The sequence below is a fragment of the Rhineura floridana genome, chromosome 20 (assembly GCF_030035675.1).
Source record: "Rhineura floridana isolate rRhiFlo1 chromosome 20, rRhiFlo1.hap2, whole genome shotgun sequence".
Lineage (NCBI taxonomy): Eukaryota > Metazoa > Chordata > Lepidosauria > Squamata > Rhineuridae > Rhineura > Rhineura floridana.
The window spans coordinates 14,286,122-14,308,617 of NC_084499.1; the positions used below are offsets into that span (position 1 = coordinate 14,286,122).

General features: G+C 47.1%; 1 protein-coding gene across 5 annotated transcripts; it reads left to right on the forward strand.

Annotated features, from left to right (window-relative positions):
• The first annotated feature begins 98 nt into the window (after positions 1-98).
• Positions 99-22,163, forward strand: FBXW2 (F-box and WD repeat domain containing 2). Of its 5 annotated transcripts, none has more exons than XM_061604076.1 (8): positions 99-120; positions 2,643-2,748; positions 3,982-4,491; positions 10,374-10,568; positions 11,942-12,075; positions 14,318-14,404; positions 18,357-18,526; positions 20,336-22,163. In XM_061604076.1, the coding sequence occupies exons 3-8, from the start codon at positions 4,002-4,004 to the stop codon at positions 20,622-20,624; spliced, it is 1,365 nt and encodes a 454-aa protein (XP_061460060.1). In that variant the 5' UTR covers positions 99-120; positions 2,643-2,748; positions 3,982-4,001; the 3' UTR covers positions 20,625-22,163. The 5 variants fall into 5 exon arrangements, with proteins under 5 accessions (XP_061460060.1, XP_061460059.1, XP_061460056.1 ...); XM_061604075.1 differs by lacking the exon at positions 99-120 and adding an exon at positions 189-251; XM_061604072.1 differs by lacking the exon at positions 99-120 and adding an exon at positions 208-314.
• The last annotated feature ends 333 nt before the right edge of the window (positions 22,164-22,496 follow it).

Genomic DNA, 22,496 nt, shown 5'->3' on the forward strand with positions numbered 1-22,496 from the left:
CAGAGAGGACCAAGGGATAGAGCGGCATCAATCTAGGGATAAGTCAGAGAAATCTTGTGACTCTGTAGGATTATAGAGTACAAAGGAGGCTTTCAGGTTTTTTTTATGGATAGTTCAGACGTATGTTTTCTATTTTCTATCTCTATGGGTGCCTTTCCTTAGCTTTACTATCGCCGTTTCCCGCAGTCAGGACGGAAGTGACTCTCGAGTACGAAAAGAGGGAGGGAAGAGGCGCGGGGCGGTGACGTCAGGTGCTCGCGCCGGAAGTTCCTGGTGGGGGGGTTAGAGTATTTGCTGGGACCCGGCGGCGACAGGTTGGAACCTCCCACCCCGCCCCGAAAAAGAAAAACGGGTTGGGAAGGGAAGAAGGATGGGGCGTGATGGGGAAAGGATGGCTGGGGAAGGTGAGGGAAGGAGGCGGGACATAGGTGGGTTGTTATAGAGATAGGCTGCAGGAAGGGGGTGGGTCCTCGAGGATGGAGGAGGGGTGGGAACTAGGCCTGGGGAGGGGAGGTTGAGGAAAGACAAATTTCTCCCCCCCCCCCGGTTGAGGTAGGTGTAGATCAGGTGGTGTGTGGTTGGGCATGGGGTGTAACCTCTGCAGAGAATGAGATTTGCGTTGATTTGCGGTGCCATGCATCTTTTTAATTAATTATTATTTTTATTTATTATGTATTACTGCATTTACATCCCCCGCCCTTCTCCCAAATAAGCTCAAGGTAGCATACATGATTCTTCCCTCCAGCCTGCATTTCATGCTTCCTGGGCGATGGACCAAAAAAATCAGCTACTGAGCTTCCCGGCCAATTAGGGATTTGAACCGTGGTCTCCCAGATCTGGGTGTGACACTCTAAACCGCTACACACCACACTGGCTCAGGGCTGTCAATCTCAGATGGGTTGGAGGAGGGTCAGATTCTCGGCCCAGCTGATGCTGTGGAGCTCTGTGTTTAATTTGTCCCACAAAAACTTTTCTTGTTTTCTAATACTGAATTAGTTCCATGGATGTTTTTCTACCCACCCCAAGCTTTTAAGAGGCAAATTTCACATGTGAATATTATCCAGGTGCAGATGAGGGATGGACTGTAGCTTAGTGGTAGAATGCATGTTTTGTATATGCAGAAGGACCTAGAAAGGTTCGATGCCTGTGATCTTTACCTTAAAAGAAAAATCAGGTAGTAGGAAGGATCTCCTTTCTTGGGGAGCTGCCACCAACGCATCAGTGTAGACCAGTCTATGTGACAAAATAGCCTGACCTGATATAAGCCAACTTCATGTATTCCTATGAACACATCACGTGCATGGATTGCTTCCCAGACAGTCATTGGAATACATAGGGAGCTACCTTGCACTGAGTCAGACTATTGGTCTGTCTAGCTCAGTATTGTCTGCATCAAGGATGGGGAACCTTTTTGGCTCCACAGGCTAGATCCTTATCAGGATCTGCCTTGCAGGCCATATGTGATAGGTCCATTTATGATGCCGCATGATTGCCCTGCCCACATGTCAAAATCCCTTGTGCTTCCTTTTTAAGTCCCTGAGATGGGGTAAAGGGGAGTGGGACAGAGACTTGCAAAAGCTTCTTCCAAGACAGACAAGAGTGCAGGAGCTGTCTTAAAGTCTTTGCAAAAGCCACTTTGAAGTATGTCTCACGTGCGAGCTGCTTCAAAGGGTGCTTTTGCACTGGGCTTTAATCCCCATTCAGCTGTTGAGCTGGGATTAAATCCTGTTCCCTTGGCTGTGTGATCTTATTTCCTGCTGGGAACAGATGGCCACCCACTGCAAAATTAAACCCAGTGCTGCTGCATATCTGTTGATATCACTAGTGACTCCGGTGAGTTGGTATGTTTTGGAGAAAATGGCCTGGGGGATGAAATGGGACCCCCTGAAGGCCCATGATTGGCCTAGAGTCTGGAGGTTCCCTACCCCTGGTCTACATTGATTGGCAGCGTCTCTCTGGGGTTTCAGACAAGGTGACATTCCCAACTCTAACTGGAGATGCCAGGAAATGAACCTGGGACCTTCTGCATGCAAAGCAGAAGCTCTACCATTGAGCCATGGCCTCTTCCCCATCCTTCCTTTCCATAGTTGGGTCCAGAAACCTGAGATGCATAGGCTGGCAAACAGTTTCTTGCATGCCACACATGCATGTATTTTTATGGGAGTCTTACGCATGAAAATTAGTGCTAATATTATTAATTAATTTGTTTGTTTGTTTGCATCCTCTCAGAAGTTGTATTATGGCCAACGATGATAAACTCAAACCACTTTCCTGCTCTCACTTAGATTCCTCATCAAGAGCTACCTTCCAAGAAAAAACAAAAGCGTGCTGCTCTCCTTAACACCTGGATCTTAACACACACTTTGGAGCAAGCCCGCTTGACTTTAATGGGACTTTCTCCTCAGAAAGCAGGAAAAGGATTGCAGCCTAAATACTACTAGTAGTAAAGAAATATCCCTTAGTCAGGTGAATCAAGTTGGAAAGTTAGCGAATTTGCAAGGCCAAAGGTGAGCGGTAGCAGTAGTGGGTTTTGGATCTCCCAGAACATACTTCGGACGTTGGATAGAGAAGAGAGAGCTGTATGCTCAGCAATGCTTTAAATCTGAGCTCAGTCACTGAGATGGTTCTTGTTAATCCTGCAGGAGAAATGGCCGCAGAGAAGTCCCAACCCCTGTCGGGTTCCAAAGAGCAAGAAGAGGATTGGCCACTACCTGCTGAGCAGCGTTCTAATACAGACAACTATTTAAGGTAAGTGCGCCCCCTTTCCCATCAAACTCTGAGGCAGGGAGAAGAGAACTGAAAAGATGAATAGAACCAGCATGCCTTCTGGTCCAGCTCCTTGCTGCAAGGCATGGCTGTCCATTCTCCAGTCCTCTCTGAACAGGTCCCCTGGTAAACCTAAACCAGGGGTAGGGAATTGGATGTGGCTAGCGGGCCGGATCCTTGTCTTGCCCACCCCCTGTGGGCCCAGTCTCAATAGGAGACTCCCACCTGTCAGTTACCTGATGTCACAATGATGTCAGGTGCTCCATTTTCGTTTGCCTGTGGGGTTTGAAATCAAGCCAGGTGGGCAAAGGCACAGCACTTTGGAAGCACTGATAATCAGCAGGTTGGCAGTGCCTGCAAACCCCCTTTTGGCCCAGCCCCATCTTTACCTGCCCCACACCTGATGTCATGTCAGATGTGTGGCAGCTGGATGGCATGGCTAAAATGGCCTGGGGAAGGCCAACTGGAGAGGCCTGGAGGACCTAATTAGGCTTGTGACCTGGAGGTTCCCCACCGCTGATCTAAGTGGTCAGTATTACAGCAGCAAGTACTTTGAGCCCAGTCCTATACTGCAAAAACTTAGTTTGAGTGGATACTAGAGTTATTAACGTCTAGGAAGTTCCTTTGGATAGATTTTGGAGTGTTTTTTACATCTTCTTGCTAAACATGAGGACTAGCTTCCGGCACGAGATTTTACAGGGTTCCAAAGGAGTCACTGTATTTTGCACCAGACAGACTAAAATCCCACAATATCTGGCATGTTGTGCTCCCCTTCCTCTGTCTGAAGAGGCAGCTAGCTCTTGTTCAAATTGTACGTTGCTGATTTTAAAATATTAACCACCCTGTATCGCCTTATCAACATTAGCTTGTATCCAGTGCCACATTAAGTAACTCCTGTCAGCAGAAGAATTTATGTTAGCACAACAGAACGTTCCCTCCTTTCCTTACTTGCATACCCCTTACATTCATTTTTGCCCCCAACTCTCTGGAGCAGATTTAGGAAGGGTGCGGGGCACAATTGAGGAGTGGGGGAGAGGTTCCATTATGCAAATGTAAATTCTTGTACTAGCAAAAGGAGGGCATTGAATGCTGCCCACTGGATTGAAACATGGCAGAGGCTGTGAATGTGTCATTCCTTTTCTTTTTTTAAAAAGGAAATGATGTTTCTGTTTTGGTTTTTGAGCAGAACTAATACTGTATTTTGATGTACCGCAGGTAAATATTTCCATAACCTTATGGAGAGAAAGGACTTTGAAGCATGGCTTGATAATATTTCTGTTACGTTTCTCTCTCTGACGGACTTGCAGAAAAATGAGTCGCTGGATCACCTGATTGGCTTGAGCGGGGCTATCCAGCTCAGGCACCTCTCCAATAACCTAGAGACCCTCCTCAAACGGGACTTCCTCAGACTCCTCCCGCTGGAACTCAGTTTCTATTTGTTAAAATGGCTTGACCCCCAGACCTTACTCACGTGTTGCCTCGTCTCTAAGCAATGGAACAAGGTCATAAGTGCCTGCATGGAGGTGTGGCAGACTGCCTGTCGGAACCTGGGCTGGCAGATCGACGACTCTCTCCAAGATGCTTTGCATTGGAAGAAGGTGTATCTGAAGGCCATCTTAAGGATGAAGCAACTGGAGGACCACGAAGCCTTTGAGACCTCCTCGCTGATCGGACACAGTGCCCGGGTGTACGCACTTTACTATAAAGATGGACTTCTTTGTACAGGTAGGACGGCTCAGGTGACCTGGGCTGAGTGGTGCAAGGAGACTTGGTGGTGTGTACCAGCCAAAGGGGACTTGCGAGAGCTGTGAGCCAGGAAGTCACACGCTCAAATCTCACCGTGGTTGTGAGGCTGGCCTTCAAGGAGTTGCTTGCTTCTCTTGGCTTCGGTCTCCAATCTGGCCTACCTTTTGGGTCTGCTAGAAAGATTAATGCAGTGTTTCCCAAACAAGGCATCCGTAAAGATATAAAAAGCTCTGAAAGCTCAGGCAGACCATTGGTTCATTTAACTTAGGATTTTCCACTCTGATGGACAGCACCTCTCAGAGTCTTGAGTTCTTTCCCAGCCTCGCTACTGGCCAGGTTTTTTTAAATGGAAACGCTTGGAACTGAAGCCACAATCTTGCAGGTGCTGTGGCCCATGTTCTGACAGGGTGGACATAAGTCAGACCACAGGTCCTTCTATTCCACTGTGGGGGTTTTTGGACTTTTGATCTTCAGTTTATTGATTGATTGATTGATTGATTGATTGATTACATTTATACCCCGCCTTTCTTTCCATGATAGAAACCCACAGCGGCTTCCCTATGGTTCCCAGGCGGTCTCCCATCCAGGCACTGACCAGACCTGACCCTGCTTAGCTTCAGCAGGGAGCTGGCCTCATGTGCCTTCAGACCATAGCCTAACATTTTCCCACACAGACCAACTCTGTTGAGTAACCCAACCCATTGCGGAGAGTTCTAGGCCTTTTTCGAGGGTGCCACTGTCACTTTCCATGGCAGCTGCACATTTCAGTGAAAGAAAAACAGCCAGGAAACAGGGGAAGCTGCGTCAGACCATTGGTCCATCTAGCTCAGTATTGGCAGCAGCTCTCCAGGGTTTTCGACAGGGATCTCTCCCAGCCCTAGCTGGAGGTGCCGGGGATTGAACTTGGGACCTCGTGCATGCAAGGCAGATGTTCCACCACTGAGTTAACGCCCTCCCCCACGCACAAACTGTTTTGAGGTGAGCTCTTACTGACAAACTCCTGCTCAATGTCTAAGGAGTCCTAGAGCAGTTGGGAAAATTCACATGCGGTCTCAAGTGGAAATGCTGCGTGTTGAGCCTGAGACCCTAGGTGAGTTAAGGCTCATATTCTCGGGAAGGGCGAGCAAGTGTCATGATCAGCTAGGATTTGGCCCAGGGACCTCCTGATCGTTGGGCTTCTTGTTCCAAACGATTCCAAGACTGCATCTTCTGCAAGAGCAAGCTCTGGGAGAGAGCTTTTGGAGGACAGGCGAGATTGCCCCTTGCAATCAGACACACTTTTAAAATCAGCTGGTTTCTGCTGCTCTTGTTCAGGTGTGGTGGTTCGCAACCTTAGACGCACTCCCCAAAATGCTCTAAACAAGTCCGTAATAAATAAAGAAGAATAATGAATAAGGGTATCAGTGGATCAGTTGGAGTAATCGCGGAAGAATACTTTTACTAGAAAGATGTTCTCCCAGCTAGCTGGACAGCACAGTTTTTTAAAGTTTGTTTAAAAATATTTTCAGTGTACATGGCTTAGAAGTAGACAGAGGTAGCAAGTGCCTCTTGAAGGGGGTCATAGCTCAGTGGTACTGCGTGTGTGCTTTGCATGCAAAAAAAGTGACACATTCAGTCCCTGATGTCGCTGGGAAAGACACTGCCCTGAAATCCTGGAGAGCCTTTGCTAGACAATGTAGATCATGGATGAGGAAATGGTGACATTCTAAACATTGGTGGACTCCAATTCCCATCAGCCCCAGCCATCATGACCAGTGGTCAGGAATGCTGGGAGCTGCACTCCCAACAACATCAGGAAAGCCACATGTACCTCCATCCCTGGTGTGGGCCAATGGTCTGGCTCAGTATAAGGCAATTTTGCTATGTAATTCATCCCTTCATTCAGGATCCCTCCAGTTGTGGTCAGACAGGCGCCCTCTCCCTGTTGAACTCATGGCACCTTCTGAAGACTTTAAAAAAAAAAATTCAGCAGGCATTTTAACTGAATTCTGATTGTATAATTGCAACAAAGATAAAAAACAGCTGTATTGTTGAACTACTTGCACACTGCTTCGAGACTATTGTAATTAAATGGTATATAAATTGTCAAAATAATAATTGAGGTGGTATATAGATATAGTAGGGGCGGAGAAGCTTCGGTAAAGTTTCCTAGTGACGTTACAACAAGAGCAAGATTTGATCTAGGGATTTGATGATTCACAGCTCGCTATGGGTAATGATAGGAGATGTAAGCACAAGTTGTCATGGCTGCTCTTTGCGTCCAATGGCTGTGCATGGACATCACAATAAACCATGGTTTGTCATGACGAGAATGAGCCTGGCCTCTGCCTCCCACCTGGGCTCATATGTTCCTCCTTGACAGCTTCAAAGAGGAGTTCAGAAGCATTTGTGTTTATCTAGCTGCAGCTCGCCATGTGTCTGGTCCCAGCCAGAGGCGTCCCCATCCGGAGAAGAACCAGGAGGCTCCGGTCTTGGACCCATCCTTGGCTCAGGTTCCATCTAAGGGTGAGGGGCCAGGATCCTGTGATAAGGATCAGGACAGGACGACTGCACCCAGGGTAAATTTGGCCTCTGTCATCGAGGCTAAACGCCTGTGAGCCCAAGGGAAAGGCGTCGGCTCTGACACCAGATGGAGATCCAGCCCATCCGGAGGAGTGCCCGACTACAGGCCCGGACTCCTCGGGAGTAAAGGTCTGGCTGCAGGTGATCATTGGGAGTCAGTTGAGGTTGGGGTGTGGTTTAGCAGCTCCAGCATAAAAACCTCAGTGCCAGGCCAGAAGGGCTGCTGGAACAACGTCTATACACTAGCTCTGCGCCTGCCCTGTCTAAAGATTGCCTGGGAACCCCGGACCTGTCTCTTGCCTTGTCCCTTACCTGCCTTGCTTACACACTGCTTGGCTTCTGACCCCAGACTGCTCTGACCCTGATTCTTACCTGACCCCCTTGGCTTTGAGATAGAATAGACCCTGGACTTGGGCTTTGGACTGACTCTGGACACTGCCCTTGCGCTGCCTTCACTTGCGTTTCTGCTGGGGAGTCTTTCGCCTCCTTAACGAGCCTGGTGAGAAAAGGACATCATGTTCCCCAAACCTGTGTTTAATTTTTACAGTGATTTGTGGAAACAAGCCAGTTTCATAAACCATGGTCTGAAGTCATCTTATTTCAAACAAAACACTTTAGGGTTCGCATGTCATGCTAAACTGTGGCTAATCAGGAGCGAAAACTTCCTATCTCCTTGCACCAGTGGGTGGATGATGTGAGGTTTGGAGAAGGCTAGGCTCATTGCTGTCATGTTAACCACAGTTTATTGAGGTGTTTGAACACAGCCAGTGTGTGTCTGTTCAAGGAAGGGTGTCTTCACCTTTGGTTTTCTACAGTCTAGAGCACATTCCTAGGAGGCAGATCCCCCTTTAGCTTCAGGCCAGTCTCCCCTACAAATTCCCCTTCCCTGACTTGCAATCTGTGTGTGTGAGACTTCCTGTGAGGATTGATTTTATTTTTCCATTTGAACCAAACAACACTCAAATGCCCTCTTAAACAAAAGGGGTGTGTGTAGAGAAGCAGGAGTATTGATTTGATTATACACGCTTCAAGTACATGAAAGGTTGTCACACAGAGGAGGGCCGGGATCTCTTCTCGATCGTCCCAGAGTGCAGGACACGGAATAATGGGCTCAAGTTACAGGAAGCCAGATTTCGACTGGACATCAGGAAAAACTTCCTAACTGTTAGAGCCATGCGACAATGGAACCAATTACCTAGAGAGGTAGTGGGCTCTCCGACACTGGAGGCATTCAAGAGGCAGCTGGACAGCCATCTGTCGGGAATGCTTTGATTTGGATTCCTGCATTGAGCAGGGGGTTGGACTTGATGGCCTTACAGGCCCCTTCCAACTCTACTATTCTATGAAAGCAACTGGCCTAATAATAAATCATCATTTCTGTCCCGGAAAGTGCGGTGGGGGATTTATTTGTAAGCCAAAGTTTTCTGAGTAGCCAAACAACAGATTGCTTTGATTTCCTTAGTAATGGGAGGGTTAATTGTCATTGGATCCTATCATGCATGACCATACGCTTCCTCTTCCAGTATTGGAGGCTGCTTTTGCATGTGAACAGGACTGTGTGTTCTGCGCCAACCACTCACTCCCCTGATCAAAATCCAAATTATTCCGTCTGAATCAATTGTCTACCATGAGGCTTTTTGCATCCTTGTTTGCTTAATTGCACACGGGTTCTGCACCAAAGACAGGCATCTGAAAGCCTTCTCAAGGAAAAGAAGGGCATGGGTATATTTCCCCTGCATACCTCAGGACTAGAAACTTGTTTTATTTTCATTGCCAACAGAGATTCAGCCTCCATGTTCCCCAAGATATTCAGTGTAGCCTGAAAGTAGGGGTGTCTTTTCTTGTTTGGGCAAGGGCCTTATTGACCTAGGGGCAACCCTCCAGGGGCTGCGTATCAAAGTGGGGGTGGCGCTTAGAAAAATTAAAGGACAATTTTGAGGGGTTTGGAGGGGGGAACCACAAAAAATACCTTTTGGTGTGACAGTATCATAGTGGAGTACCTGTAGCGACTGTCAGTAGTTTTTCATTTTTTAAAAATGATTTTTTATGAATAAATTGGGAGGGGCTGTAAAAAAAACCTGTTGGCATCACACCTTGAAGGCTGTCTTGTGCTAGTGCTTTCCATACTTGTGTGTATTATGTGCCTTCAAGTCGATTATGACTTATGGCGACCCTATGAATCAGCAACCTCCAATAGCATCTGTTGTAATCCACCCTGTTCAGGTCTTGTAAGTTCAGCTTCCTTTATGGAACCAATCCATCTCTTGTTTGGCCTTCCTCTTTTTCTACTCCCTTCTGTTTTTCCCAGCATTATTGTCTCTTCTAGTGAATCATGTGTCCAAAGTATGATAACCTCAGTTTCATAATTTTAGCTTCTAGTGATAGTTCTGGTTTAATTTGTTCTAACACCCAATTATTTGTCTTTTTCATGGTCCATGGTATGCACAAAGCCTTCCTTCAACACCACATTTCAAATGAGTTGATTTTTCTCTTATCTGCCTTTTTCACTGTCCAGCTTTCACATCCATACATAGAGATCGGGAATACCATGGTCTGAATGATCCTCACTTTGGTGTTCAGTGATACATCTTTGCATTTGAGGACCTTTTCTAGTTCTCTCGTAGCTGCCCTCCCTCCATTTTTAACTGTGCCAAGGTATTTTTAAATACCATAAAAGGATGGCTAATAACCACCTCCCTTGTGGCCAACAATTCACTTGAAGAGGAGTCTGCCTGATGTGTCTTTGTGTGACTAAGTGCTCTCACTTTCCCTCCCTCCAATCAGCCTATGGCTAGGTAATTTTACACTGGAGCTTCAGATTGGATCATTCAGTCACTCTTTTTGCAGAAGGCTTGCCTGCCCCCTATTTCTGTACGAGCCACTGATCTGGACATGTCTCACGATCAGCTTGGAATAGCTGCTCCTACAGAAATTCTGAAGATACCCTTAAGGACACACTTACCTGAGGATGGCTTGTTTTCCCTTTTACTCATTCTAAAAGTCAGCAGTTTTGAGCGCTGAAGAAACAGGCCTCCAAATTTATGTCAGGGGGAAAATCTACAAGGCGTTTGAGGAACTGTAGGGCAGATTGTCATCTGTGACACTTTGTAGATGGGGTCACTGGGAAGCTTAAATTGGGTGTAGCCAATTAATGAACCTATAGCTGAGCTGAGATTTGAACCTAACTCCTCCACGTCCAAGTTGGGTGATGTTCTTCTGTGGCTCACGTTGACTGTCCTCTGAACCTTCGGATTTCCCAGCCGCTAACCCCTACTTCCTTTCTTCCTTTGGGGTCGCAGGTTCGGACGACTTGTCTGCAAAGCTGTGGGACGTGAGCACAGGGCAGTGCATCTACGGGATCCAGACCCACACCTGTGCAGCAGTGAAGTTTGATGAGCAAAAGCTGGTCACAGGCTCCTTTGACAACACGGTAGCCTGCTGGGAGTGGAGCTCGGGGGCTAAGACCCAGCACTTCAGAGGCCACACGGGGGCAGGTGGGTCGGGGTCCCCAGGAAAGGCTGAAGCCCTTTGGGTCTTTTCCAGCAGCGCCTGCCTGCACGGACTAGCCCCGCTGAGCCCCTGCCTTGGATTAACAGCCACCTTGCCCAGTTTCAATGTTGCATGGAACTGGCCTCCCAGACCATCTGGCCAAAGGGCTGTAGCATTTGCTTTATATGCATCAGGAACATAGGAAGCTGCCTTATACTGAGTCAGACCAATGGTCCATCTAGCTTAGCATTGTCTGCACTGACTGGCAGCAGCGCGCCAAGGTTCCAAGCAGGGGGCATTCCCAGGGGATTGAATCTGGGGTGCTCTGCCCGCAAAGCCGGTGCTCTGCCACTGAGCTTGTCCCAGGTTCAATCCCTGGCAGCTCCAGACAGGGAGAACCTCTCTGTCTGAAACCCAGAAGAGCCGCTGCCAGTCAGTGTAGTAATACTGAGCTAGATGCACCAATGGTCTGACTCAGTATAAGGGAGCTTTTCATGTTCCCTGGTATGCCAGTTGCCTATTTTTATCATTTTTAAAAAAATTGTGACCAAGGAGCCGTTCTACAATTCTTTAGTGCTGATCTTTGGATGGTCATTCTCCAAACAGGATTACCTGGCTCTCCCTCTTATAAATTCTGTGTCCCTATCAGTAGTGTAGCAGCAGATTCAGAAGTGCAGGCTCCCTTCATGATGGTCAAGCCACCACCCCCTCGCTTGCTTGCTCCCTGTCGTCATCTCCACACCCCTCAGTCCTTCTTGCATGTGCTTTCTCCCACAACAACAGACGTCCTTAGAAACCAATCAGCATGAAAGGGGAGAGTGTTAGCTACCGAGAAGAGTCTTCTCAGTGGCTGACTCGCCTCTTTTCACTCTGATTGGCTCCAGTGAGCAGGAAAGGACAAGGAAGCATGTCAGAAGCCTCTTTTCAGTGGCTAACACACTCTCCTTTCATGCTGATTGGCTTGTAGGATGCTAGAGAGATAGGGACTCTGCTCCCAAAAAAGTAAGGGGTCTAAGACTGCGGACCACTACACCCTCGATCCCTATTGCACGGAAAGGAAAGCTCCAAATTTCAAGGTAGCCGCATCAACAAAACTGCAGAGCGGCTCCCAACAATTGCATATACATCAGGACGGGGAACCTTTGGGCCCTCCAGATGTTACTGAAGTGCTACTGCCATCTCCTCTGGCCATTGACCATGCTTGCTGGGGCTGATGGGAGTTGTAGTTCAGTAACATCTGGAGGGCCCAATATAAGAACTGCTTACTCATCCCCCTTGAGTCTGACAAGCCACATGAGAAAATAGGGACCAGTGCGACTGATCTTCTTTAAAGTTCCTTTCTCTCTCTCTCTCTCTCTCTCTCTCTCTTTTTTTGTAGTTTTCAGTGTTGATTACAACGATGAGCTCGACATCCTGGTCAGCGGCTCGGCGGATTTCACTGTGAAGGTCTGGGCCTTGTCTACAGGAGTGTGTCTCAATACGCTGACCGGGCACACGGAATGGGTCACAAAGGTAGGCTGGATGGACTCCCTTCCCAGTTAAACTTTACACTAGGGATGGGATGCACATTTCGGTGCCAGTCCAATTTTCGCTCCATCGAACTTCCTTGCTGTACCGCTTCAAAAGGGATCAGTGTTTGCCAAATAACGATTCAGGTTTATTTTCTTCAAAAAATATCAATATTAATATCAATATTTTTTTAAATATTGGTTTTTTCATAGATTTTGTAAAAATACTGATATTTTCCTCAAAATATAATATTGATTATTTTGAGGGAAATACCTATATTAATACTGATATTTTTGAGGTTAACGTTTTTTTAAAAACTCCACTTCAGCCATGGAAAACCGCTAGGAAAAAAAACCAATCCACAAGGACAAAAAAAGGGAATAAATAGGAAATCTGTGTCAGAGAGAGAGAGTGACTGGCCCAAGATGAGCTTTCATGGCCGAGTGGGGATCTGAACCCTGGTTTCTCAGTTCCTTGCCCAGCCCTCTAACCGCTCACAGCACTGGCTAAATTAGTGCAAACCATTTGAAGCCCAGGCTTAAGATAGCTGCTTCACCACCTTTGTGCATCCGGCAATCGGGGACAAGGCTCCCAAACACAGGAACATAGAAAGCTGCCACTTGTCCATCTCGCTCAGTTTTGTCGACGCTGACTGGCAACAACTTTCCAGGGTTTAAGACGAGTCTCTCCCAGCCCTACCTGGAGATGCCGGGGATTGAACCCTGGACCTTTTGCATGTAAGGCAGATGCTCTACTGCCGAGCTACAGTTGGTGGTGCCTGACAGGTAGGGGAAATGGTGATGCAAATGCAGCATTTTGTAATTTCTTTGTGTAACGCCGTTAGTGTCGGTGATGCTTTCCAGAGCAGGAGAGGATCAGTCCCTCCTCTGAGAAGCTACAAAAATTCGCCACAGGGAAAGCACGAGAGGGAAGCGGACGTGGCGGGTGAAGGCAAGCAGTGAGGCAATATGTGGTTGTTTCAGTTACACAACCACAGCTTTGTTTATATATACCGCCCCACAGCTGAAGCTCTCTGGGCGGTTTACATGGACTTGGACCGTTGGTCTGTCTAGCCCCATGCTGTCTACTCTGATTGGCAGCAGCTGTTGAGATACAGAGAAGGCTCTTTCCCTGCTACCTGAGAACCTTTGAGTTTCTTCCCAGAGTTCCCTGCGAAAAGGGATTGATTGTTAAACCACTCTAAGAATTGTAGCTCTGTGTGGGGAATAGGGGTCTCCTAACAACTCTCAGCACCACAAACTATACTTCCCAGGATTCTTTGGGGGATACCTTGGCTGTGTAAAGCAATTGTGATCCTGCTTTAAATATATAGTGCGGATGTGTACACTTGCGGACACACCATACGTTTAAAGTACATGTACATTCCATATATTTAAAGCTTCCCCTGAGAATCCTAGGAACTATCGCAGAACCACAGTTACCAACATCCTTAACAAACTACAGTTCCCAGGATTCTTTGGTGCTTTAAATATATGGTGTGTATATGCCGCCTCAATCACGAACCCACCTGTACACTACGCTCAACATCAGAGGCCCTCTTCCGGGTGCCTACTCCAAGGGAAGCTGGGAGGATGGCAAAAAGGGAGAGGGCCTTCTCAGTGGTGGCCCCCAAATTATGGAATTATTTTGTTGACGAGGTGCGCCTGGCGCCAACACTGTTATCTGTTCGGCACCAGGTCAAGACTTTCCTCTTCTCTCAGGCATTTTAGCATGTGTTTTTAAATGGCTTTTTAAAAATGTGTTTTTAAATTTGTATATTTGTTTTTAATGTTTTTAATTGTTGTAAACCGCACAGAGAGCTTTGGCTATGGTGCGGTATACAGGTGCAATAAACAAACAAATTGTGTATGCAGAACGACTTTCACGTGTGCAGTGGAAGTTCCCCTCCCTCTCCTCGCACCCCCCTGTACCACCCCCAAGTCTGCAACAGAAGATTGCGAGAACCCCCAGAGCCGACTTTGGGGGCCCATTCAGTAGGAGTAGAAGGAGGGAAAGTTCCATTGCACTTGCAGAAGTCATTTTGCGTGAATGATGGTTTAGTTGGGTACAAACCATAGCCTCCATCTTGGCATCTTTTTCTTGGTCATGATAGATCAGGAGGTGTCTTTTTCTATCGAGAGAGTTTTCCACTTCCCAGGACATCAGTGTGTCTGCACAAACCTCACAGTGTGTTTTTAGTGACTTGTGTGACTCCATTCTTACACAAACTTTGTTCCTGTTGCAGGTGGTCTTGCAGAAGTGCAGAGTCAAATCCCTCATGCACAGCCCTGGGGATTACATCCTTTTAAGTGCAGATAAGTATGAAATCAAGGTATGCATAGTGTCAGCTTTATGGAGTGTCAGAAATCTGGGGAAATTGCTGGCATTAATAAGTTTGCCATAATAAGAGGAGCCCTGCTGGATCGGACTAGGAAGACTGCCAGTCTGCTTGGTTGAAGGCTTTTTCTTTTTAGGCTGCCAAGAGGTTAGAAGCCTAGGTTCCCCAGTGAGGTCTGCCGGGTGCCTTCATTGACATCTTTTAGGCGCCACGTGAAGACTTTATCTTTTTTCCCAAGCGTTTGGTAGACTGAGATGATGTTTGTATCAGTGTGCTGCCAAAGCTTTCTGTGGCTTTAGGGGGCTCGTCGTTATTTCATTATTTTGTTTTTATGGTGTGGTATATTTACTTTTGGGAGAGCCAGTGTGGTGTAGTGATTAAGGTGTTGGACTACGACCTGGGAGACCAGGGTTCGAATCCCCACACAGCCATGAAGCTCACTGGGTGACCTTGGGCCAGTCGCTGCCTCTCAGCCTCATGAAAACCCTATTCATAGGGTCGCCATAAGTCGGAATCGACTTGAAGGCAGTACATTTACATTTTATATTTACCTTTGTTTTTAACAATGTTGTAAGTTGCTTGGAGACCTTCGGGTAACAAGTGACTAATAATGATGATGGTGATGATAATAAGAAGTTCCATGCAGACTGTATGGAGGTGAGGCTTCCCTTTTTCTGTAGAAAATGGAAATACAGACTACTAGGCTCCTGGCAGGCTAGTAAAGAAAATTGCTGACTCGTAACTTTGGCGGGCTTATGTACAAGAATGGTCTAGATTGATTACCTTGTCAGTGACAATAAATGATCAGCTGTCTGGTTTTCTTTTCCTTTTTTTAAATGTAGGCTTTGGAATTCCAAACTCAAAACCAATGTGTATTTTCTCCCCCTGCCCCTTGGACACCTTAATTAACTGTTTTGTTATTTTTCATTTAACTCATATTGAGCTGAGAAACAGATAATAACGCTTCAGCTAAGTTGAGAGCCATAATAGTATCAGACTAGGGCAGATTTATACAAGTCTCCACTTGGTGATGAAGCTCCCCTTCGACCAATCGCTAGGAGGTGCATCCAACATTAATCCTACTCAGCGTAGACCCAGTACTTTTTTTGGTAAAAAGAAATGAGGTGTCAGTACCCATGTCTTGATAAGAATGCTGCTGGGTGCCAACACAGAGTGGTTGCTATAGACAGCAGAAAAATAAATGAGGTGACTGTACTGTGTACTGTTGAGTACTGTTACACAAAAAAAGCCCTGAGTAGCTGAAATTAATGGACATGACTAGGGTCCACTAATTTGACTAGACCTACCTACTAAAGTCAGGATTGTTCAGACCATAGTATGTCCAATCTCTATGTACAGATGTGAAAGTTGGACAGTGAAAAAAGGGGATAGGAGAAAAATCAACTGATTTGAAATGTGGTGTTGGAGGAGAGCTTTGCGCATACCATCATGGACTGTGAAAAAGACAAACATTTGGGTGTCAGAACAAATTAAACCAGAACTGTCACTAGAAGCTAAAATGATGAGACTGAGGTTATCATACTTTGGACACATCATGAGAAGACCTGATTCCCTAGAAAAGACAATAATGCTGGGAAAAGCAGAAGGGAGTAGAAAAAGAGGAAGGTCAAACAAGCGATGGATCGATTCCCTAAAGGAAGCCACAGACCTGAACTTACAAGATCTGAACAGGGTGGTTCATGACAGATGCTCTTGGAGGTCGCCGATTAATAGGGTCGCCATAAGTCGTAGTCGACTAGAAGGCACATAACTACAACCTACTAGAAATAGGTACAACTCTTTCTCGGTTTACCGCACACAATTGTTGTGAGGATAAATTGAGGCTCGTGGAAGGGGATGATGAAACCATGTGCCCTGACTTGTGCTGCTTGGAGGAAGGGCAGGACATAAATGTAAAAATTATAAAAGTTTACTTGCAGGACCGCCTTACCCCTATGTGGCTACTCAACCGCTTTGATCTGCAGAGCTGGCACTGTTACAGGTGCCACGTAATACTCATTCCACACTTGAAAGTAATTGTTATTTTAGTGTGGCAGCACCTACGCTTTGGAACTCGTTGCCTACTGACATCGCTGTACTCTTTTCCGCTCCTGCTTAGAATGTTTTTTGTTAGGCAAGCCTATCCAGACACATAGATGGTGATGTGTTTTAATCTCTTTTTAGTCTACTGTTGTTTTCAATCATTTTAAACATGTTTTTACTAGTTTTTGTTTTATTGATAATTTTTTAAAAAAATTGTAAACTGCTTAGGGGTTTCTCACAAACAGTATATACATTTTGTTAAAAAAATACAAGCTCTCGAGAGTGCCAGCTGAATTGAGAGCATCACTGAAACTATTAATAGCTTGTGTGCCTGTCCTCCCTAGTTTTTTAAAAAACAATAATAATGTGTTGTATCTAATGTTGGGCCTACTCAGAGTAGACCCATTGAACTAGACAGATGTGGCTAACTTGGGTAAATTAATTTCAGTGGGTCTACTGTGAGTAGAAATTATTGGATCCAACCCAATAATAATAATGGGTTGTATCCAACTAGGACCTCATCTGCACCTCATCTGCACCCTACATGTAAAACAATATCATACCACTTTAAACAGTCATGGCTTCCCCCAATCCTGGGATCTGTAGTTTGTAAAGAGTGCTGAGAATTGTTGGAGTCCCCTATTCCCCTCACAGAGCTACAGTTCCCAAATTGGTTTAACAATCAATCCTTCTTCATAAGGACCCTGGGAATTGTAAATCTGTGAGGGGAATAGGAGTCTCGTAACAGCTGTCAGCACCCTTCACAAACTACAGTTCCCAGGATGCGTTGGGGAAAGCTTTTACTATTTAAAGTGGTATGAGACTGCTTTAAATGTATGGTGGAGATGGGGTCCATTGACGTTAATGGATCTAGGTTAGTCATGTCTATTATTTTTAATTTTTTCAAGTCCTGAGTAGCATTGGGTAGGACTAGCAATATTATTATTATCAATACAGATGGTGCTTTGAAATGTAACAAACAAACAAAACCAAAGTAATAATAATAAATAATAATAAAGTTTATTTCTAGGCCGCCTATCTGGCCGCACAAGCGGCCACTCTAGGCGGCGTACAAGATAAAGTAAAATACAACATACAAACTACATAAAAACCCAAGAACTACCATATAAAACGAAACCGAACCCACCCATAGCTAAAACCAATGGCACCCAAAAGAAAACCAAACCCCAGGCCACCTCAGCCAGCCGGCTTATGTATCCCTCCCGAGAGGGACAGGTGATGGAAATTAGTCACAGCTGGCTGGGTACCTGGGACCTGGTCCTGCAGGAGGCACGTCTGCCAGGCAGCAGTCCCACTGGGAAGGGTGGTGGAGGTGGTGTTCCAACAGCAGCAGCAACAGCAGGCTCTCCTTCCCTGGGTGGCAATGCTCTCCTTCTTCCTGCAGGCACTTCCTGCAGGCACAAAGGTCTTTGCCCTGAGGAGCTTACAATCTAGATTTGACGGGGAGAAAAGGGAGAGTTGGGAATGAATGCAGTTGCACGGGCTTTGCTTTTGTAAGGACTGTGGGCTTTAAAAAAAGAGTTACACTGCCCAGCTCGGCAGATGTTGAGGAGGGGGCACCTTCCTCCAAGGCAGCCTTTCCCAACCAGTGTGCCTCCAGGTGTTGTTGGACCACAACTCCCATCTTCCTGACCGTTGGCAATGCTGGCTGAGGCCGATGGGAGTTGTGGTCCAACAACATCTGGAGGCACACTGGTTGAGAAAGGCTGCTCCAAGGTATCGTAAGTGTTTTGGGAGGGAGTTCTAGTCCTGAGGAGCCGCAAGGTAGATGTTTCCATGTGAAGCGAGGTGCTAGCAGAGCATCTCCCTTTCCCCTCCACTCCCATTGTTGCTGCAATCTCTCCCACGTTCCATATCGGTTGTTTGTCTTGTTTTCTTTCAGATCTGGCCGATTGGAAGAGAAATCAACTGCAAATGCTTAAAAACCCTGACCGTCTCGGAAGACCGCAGCATCTCCCTCCAGCCGCGGCTTCACTTTGACGGGAAATACATTGTGTGCAGTTCTGCCATCGGGTTGTACCAGTGGGACTTCGCCAGCTATGATATTCTCAGGTAATGCTCTGAATACCCGCAAGATCGTCTCACCCCTTATGCACCCAGCCGATCACTGGGTTCTGCAGGTGAGGGCCTCCTGCAGATGCCATCTTAGCAGGAGAATTGTTCCATCTGACATAGGAATCGGGCCTTTAGTGTGCTGGCACCAACCCTTTGGAACGTTAGCCAGTCGCCATCTTTTTTCAGTGCCTACTTGAAGCCCTTCCTCTTCCAACAAGCCTTTTGAGTAGAGACCTTGTGCCAGACTGCATCTGTGCTGCAATTGTTTTTAGATGCATTGTTTGTGTTTTGGCCGCCGCGGGCTCCTTTGGGGAGGAAGGGGACAGGGTCTGCATGCTATTATTAGAGGCTGATGTGTAGAAAGGAAGCTTAGTGCTTAGCCTCCTTCCTGCTGGAGTCATGTAACTGGATTGCACTGTGGAGGCATGCCCAAGAGGTCTGAAGGGACAGGCTTAAGATAAACAACCTGCTGTTCTTTAGGTGTTGAATCTGAGGAATGTGTTTAAGCTGCAACATAACACTTGCCAATCACCTGCAGACAAAGAGGTGCTTTATTTCGAATCACAGAATCTTCCTCGCCTCTGCCTGTTTTCTTTCTCTCTTTCTTTCTTCTCCAGCCTTCTCACTGTTCCCATTCTGGACCTTCCGCATTCCAATCAGCCTGCCGCTTTCCCAAACCTGCCCTACCGATTCCTTTCCTAGGCTCCTGCCTGTGTAAGGCAGAGTTCCCCAGGGGCCAAATGTGGCCCTCCAGGTCTTTCTTTGCCTGGCCCTCGTGACTGTCACTTGGCCACTCCCCTCTCCCCCCTTGAGTGCTTTTGCCTAGCTGAAATGTGTCCTTGAACTGCACCTGGATAATGCCTGAACTCCTGCTTGCCTGATAAGAGGAGGAAGGGTGCGTGCGTGTGTGTAACTTTTGCAGTCCTGGAATATAGCCTGCTGCACAAAGGGAGGAGCCACATCTGTTGCCCTGCCCACTTTTTGCCTCTGGCCCTGCACACCATTGGACTGTGGCCCTTCTTGGGAGGTTGCCCACAAGGGAATGTGGCCCTTCTTGGGAGGTTGCCCACAAGGGAATGTGGCCCTTGGGCTGAAGAAAGGTTCCTCCTCCCTGGTATAAGTCCCTCTGCCTTCCCTCTCCTCCTCTAAACTTTCAGCAGCTCAGCCAATGGCAGGCAGAGACGCTGATCCAGAGAGCAGCTCAGCCAATGGCAGGCCGAGACGCTTACCCAGAGAGCAGCTCAGCCAATGGCAGGCGGAGATGGTGATCCAGAGAGCAGCTCAGCCAATGGCAGGCAGAGACGCTTATCCAGAGAACAGCTCAGCCAATGGCAGGCAGAGACGCTTATCCAGAGAACAGCTCAGCCAATGGCAGGCAGAGACGCTTATCCAGAGAACAGCTCAGCCAATGGCAGGCAGAGACGCTTATCCAGAGAGCTCAGCCAATGGCAGGCAGAGATGCTTATCCAGAGAACAGCTCAGCCAATGACAGGCAGAGACGGTGATCCAGAGAGCAGCTCAGTCAATCGCAGGCAGAGACGCCGCTGCCTACCCAAGATCATTGTGACAGGCAGGCACAGGCTTTACCACCCACACCACAAAACCCTCTTCGTGCAGCTTGGACTCCCAACCCCCTGTGCCGTCTGGGGAGGGTGCAGGTGGGAGCTGTGCTCCTGGACAGCAAACGCTGCCTTTGCAGTTTACATTCTATATCTACGCCATTTTAAAACCAGTTTCTCGGATGGTCACCTCTCCTCGCACAGTGCCTTTTTCTCCTGACCTTTTGTGTCCTTTCTTTCCTCGCAGAGTTATCAAACCTCCCGAGTTTGCAAACTTGTCCTTGCTTGGCTTTGGTGACATATTTGCCCTCCTGTTTGATAACCACTACCTGTACATAATGGACTTGAGGACAGAGAAACTAATCAGCCGCTGGCCGCTGCCGGAGTACAGGAAGTCAAAGAGGGGGTCCAGTTTCCTGGCGGGCGAAATGGCTTGGCTCGACGGCTTAGATGGCAGGAACGATGTGGGTTTGGTCTTTGCCACCAGCATGCCGGACCACAGTATTCACCTGGTTTTGTGGAAGGAGCATGGCTGATGGGACAGAGCGACGTGGCTGTTTGTTTGTTTTTTAAAAAAACCAACACACACAATTCAGACCGCCAGTAGTGAGCCAGCTGGGGAAGAGTTTGCATGAACCAAAGCAGTACATCTTGACGGATATCATCATGCAATGCACAATCATTTTTTACCTTTCCAGGGGGGCGGGGTTGTTCCCCCCTATGTCATTTTTTGAGAAAAGAGAGGAATAACAACTTGGAGACTTTTTTTTTTTCCCTTTTAAACATGATGCATCACAGCATGCTAACAACCTCGCATCGCCGACTCATGGATTCTTGTGTTCAAATATACACACTTGAGAGCATATTTCTCAACTATGATTTTTGGGGGGGGAGAGTGGGGGAAGCCATGGGAAATCTACTCAAAGGAAAGGATATTAGATCTCAGACGCCTCCTCTCCCCTCCTCACCCGTAAGAAAAGGAGGAAGTAGTTAATCCGATTGTATTTTTAAAGCGTCTTAGTCACAGCCAGTGTGGAAGATCTGCTATGGAAAGGGGACCGTGTGGTTAATTAATTTTGTTAGGGCTGGTGTTACTTTTCTGTGCACCATGCATAAACGTGATAACCGCTTGAGCCAGGAGAGGTTGCAGGTGTATGAATGTGGGTATTGCACCTGTGTATTGCTTACTGGCTTCCGTAGCCAGGGCTCAGCTGAGAGCATGAGTCAAATAAGTACAGGATCCCACAAGTCAGGCATTCACTTCTACTTGGGGGTGGAGTGGGGGGGGGGTCTGAAGGGAAGAAACACGCGTATCTGAAGTCCACTCTTGATTTCATAGAAATGAGTAGGGGAGATAAAACACCCAAATAGCTCCCTCAAGAGCGATGCTGCTTCTCACAAGGCAAATTCTGAGGTCAGGGACAGGATGGTAGCCTTTAAATTGAATCATTAATTGAGTTCTGCAGGCTGACGGAGGCTTCCGTTCAAAAGGTGGCTCAAGTCATCAAAAGTTGTACAGGCCCCTGCACCCAGAATACCTCCTCCTATCCCTCCTTACACAGAGAGCCATCATAGCTGCCACTTCTGAAGCTAGTGAGAAAAAGCAAGGATGTTAAGGACAATGAGCAGGTTGGAACAGCGGCCACCACCCTTCTCCCCTTGTGAAGAGCGTGCAGTGATGAAGGCTTGGAAGGAAGCGTCCCCTTAGCATGTACCTGTAGTGGTTGTCAGAGCCGTCTGCCCCTACAGGCACAATAAGGCTTCCGTTTCCGTGATGGCTCATTTTAAAGGCCTTTTAATACATTTGGCAATGTATTTCCCACATGCGACGGACAAAACTGTGTTTGTCCCAGACTCTGGCAAATCCTGCCATTTCAAAACCAGACTGAAGGAGTTTGAAATGTAAAAAGTGGAGACAACAGAAGTGAAGCGTATGGGGCTGGGCTGGGGTGGGCTGCTGGCCTTCCCGTCCCCCTGCTCTTCTCTGTGGGAAGCTGGAGCAGAGGTGGCCAGCCTTCTGGCACGTACTATAAAAGTTTACACAACAATATTAATAAAAACTCCGCCTGGTTGAATGATTGCGCCAATGTGCAGTTATTGGCTAGGGATGCTTTTGAAATGCCTGTTGGGCCTCTCTGAAACAAAGAACATGGAGCATTTTGATCAAATCAACAAATTTTTACACCTGACTGCTACAATTGTCATCTTCTGCTTCTGGAAGGGGTATATTGCTTGTGGGGGGGGGGGTCTGTTTCTGTCCTTGAGCTCTGCTAATGCCTCTAGCTTGCCCGAAGGAAGGATAGAGAGAGGTACATGTAGAAGCTAGCCTGCTGTGTGCAGGTAAAAATGTGCATTAATTGCTCCACCCACTTTTGCCTCAGGCCCCACCCACCATTATTTATTTATTT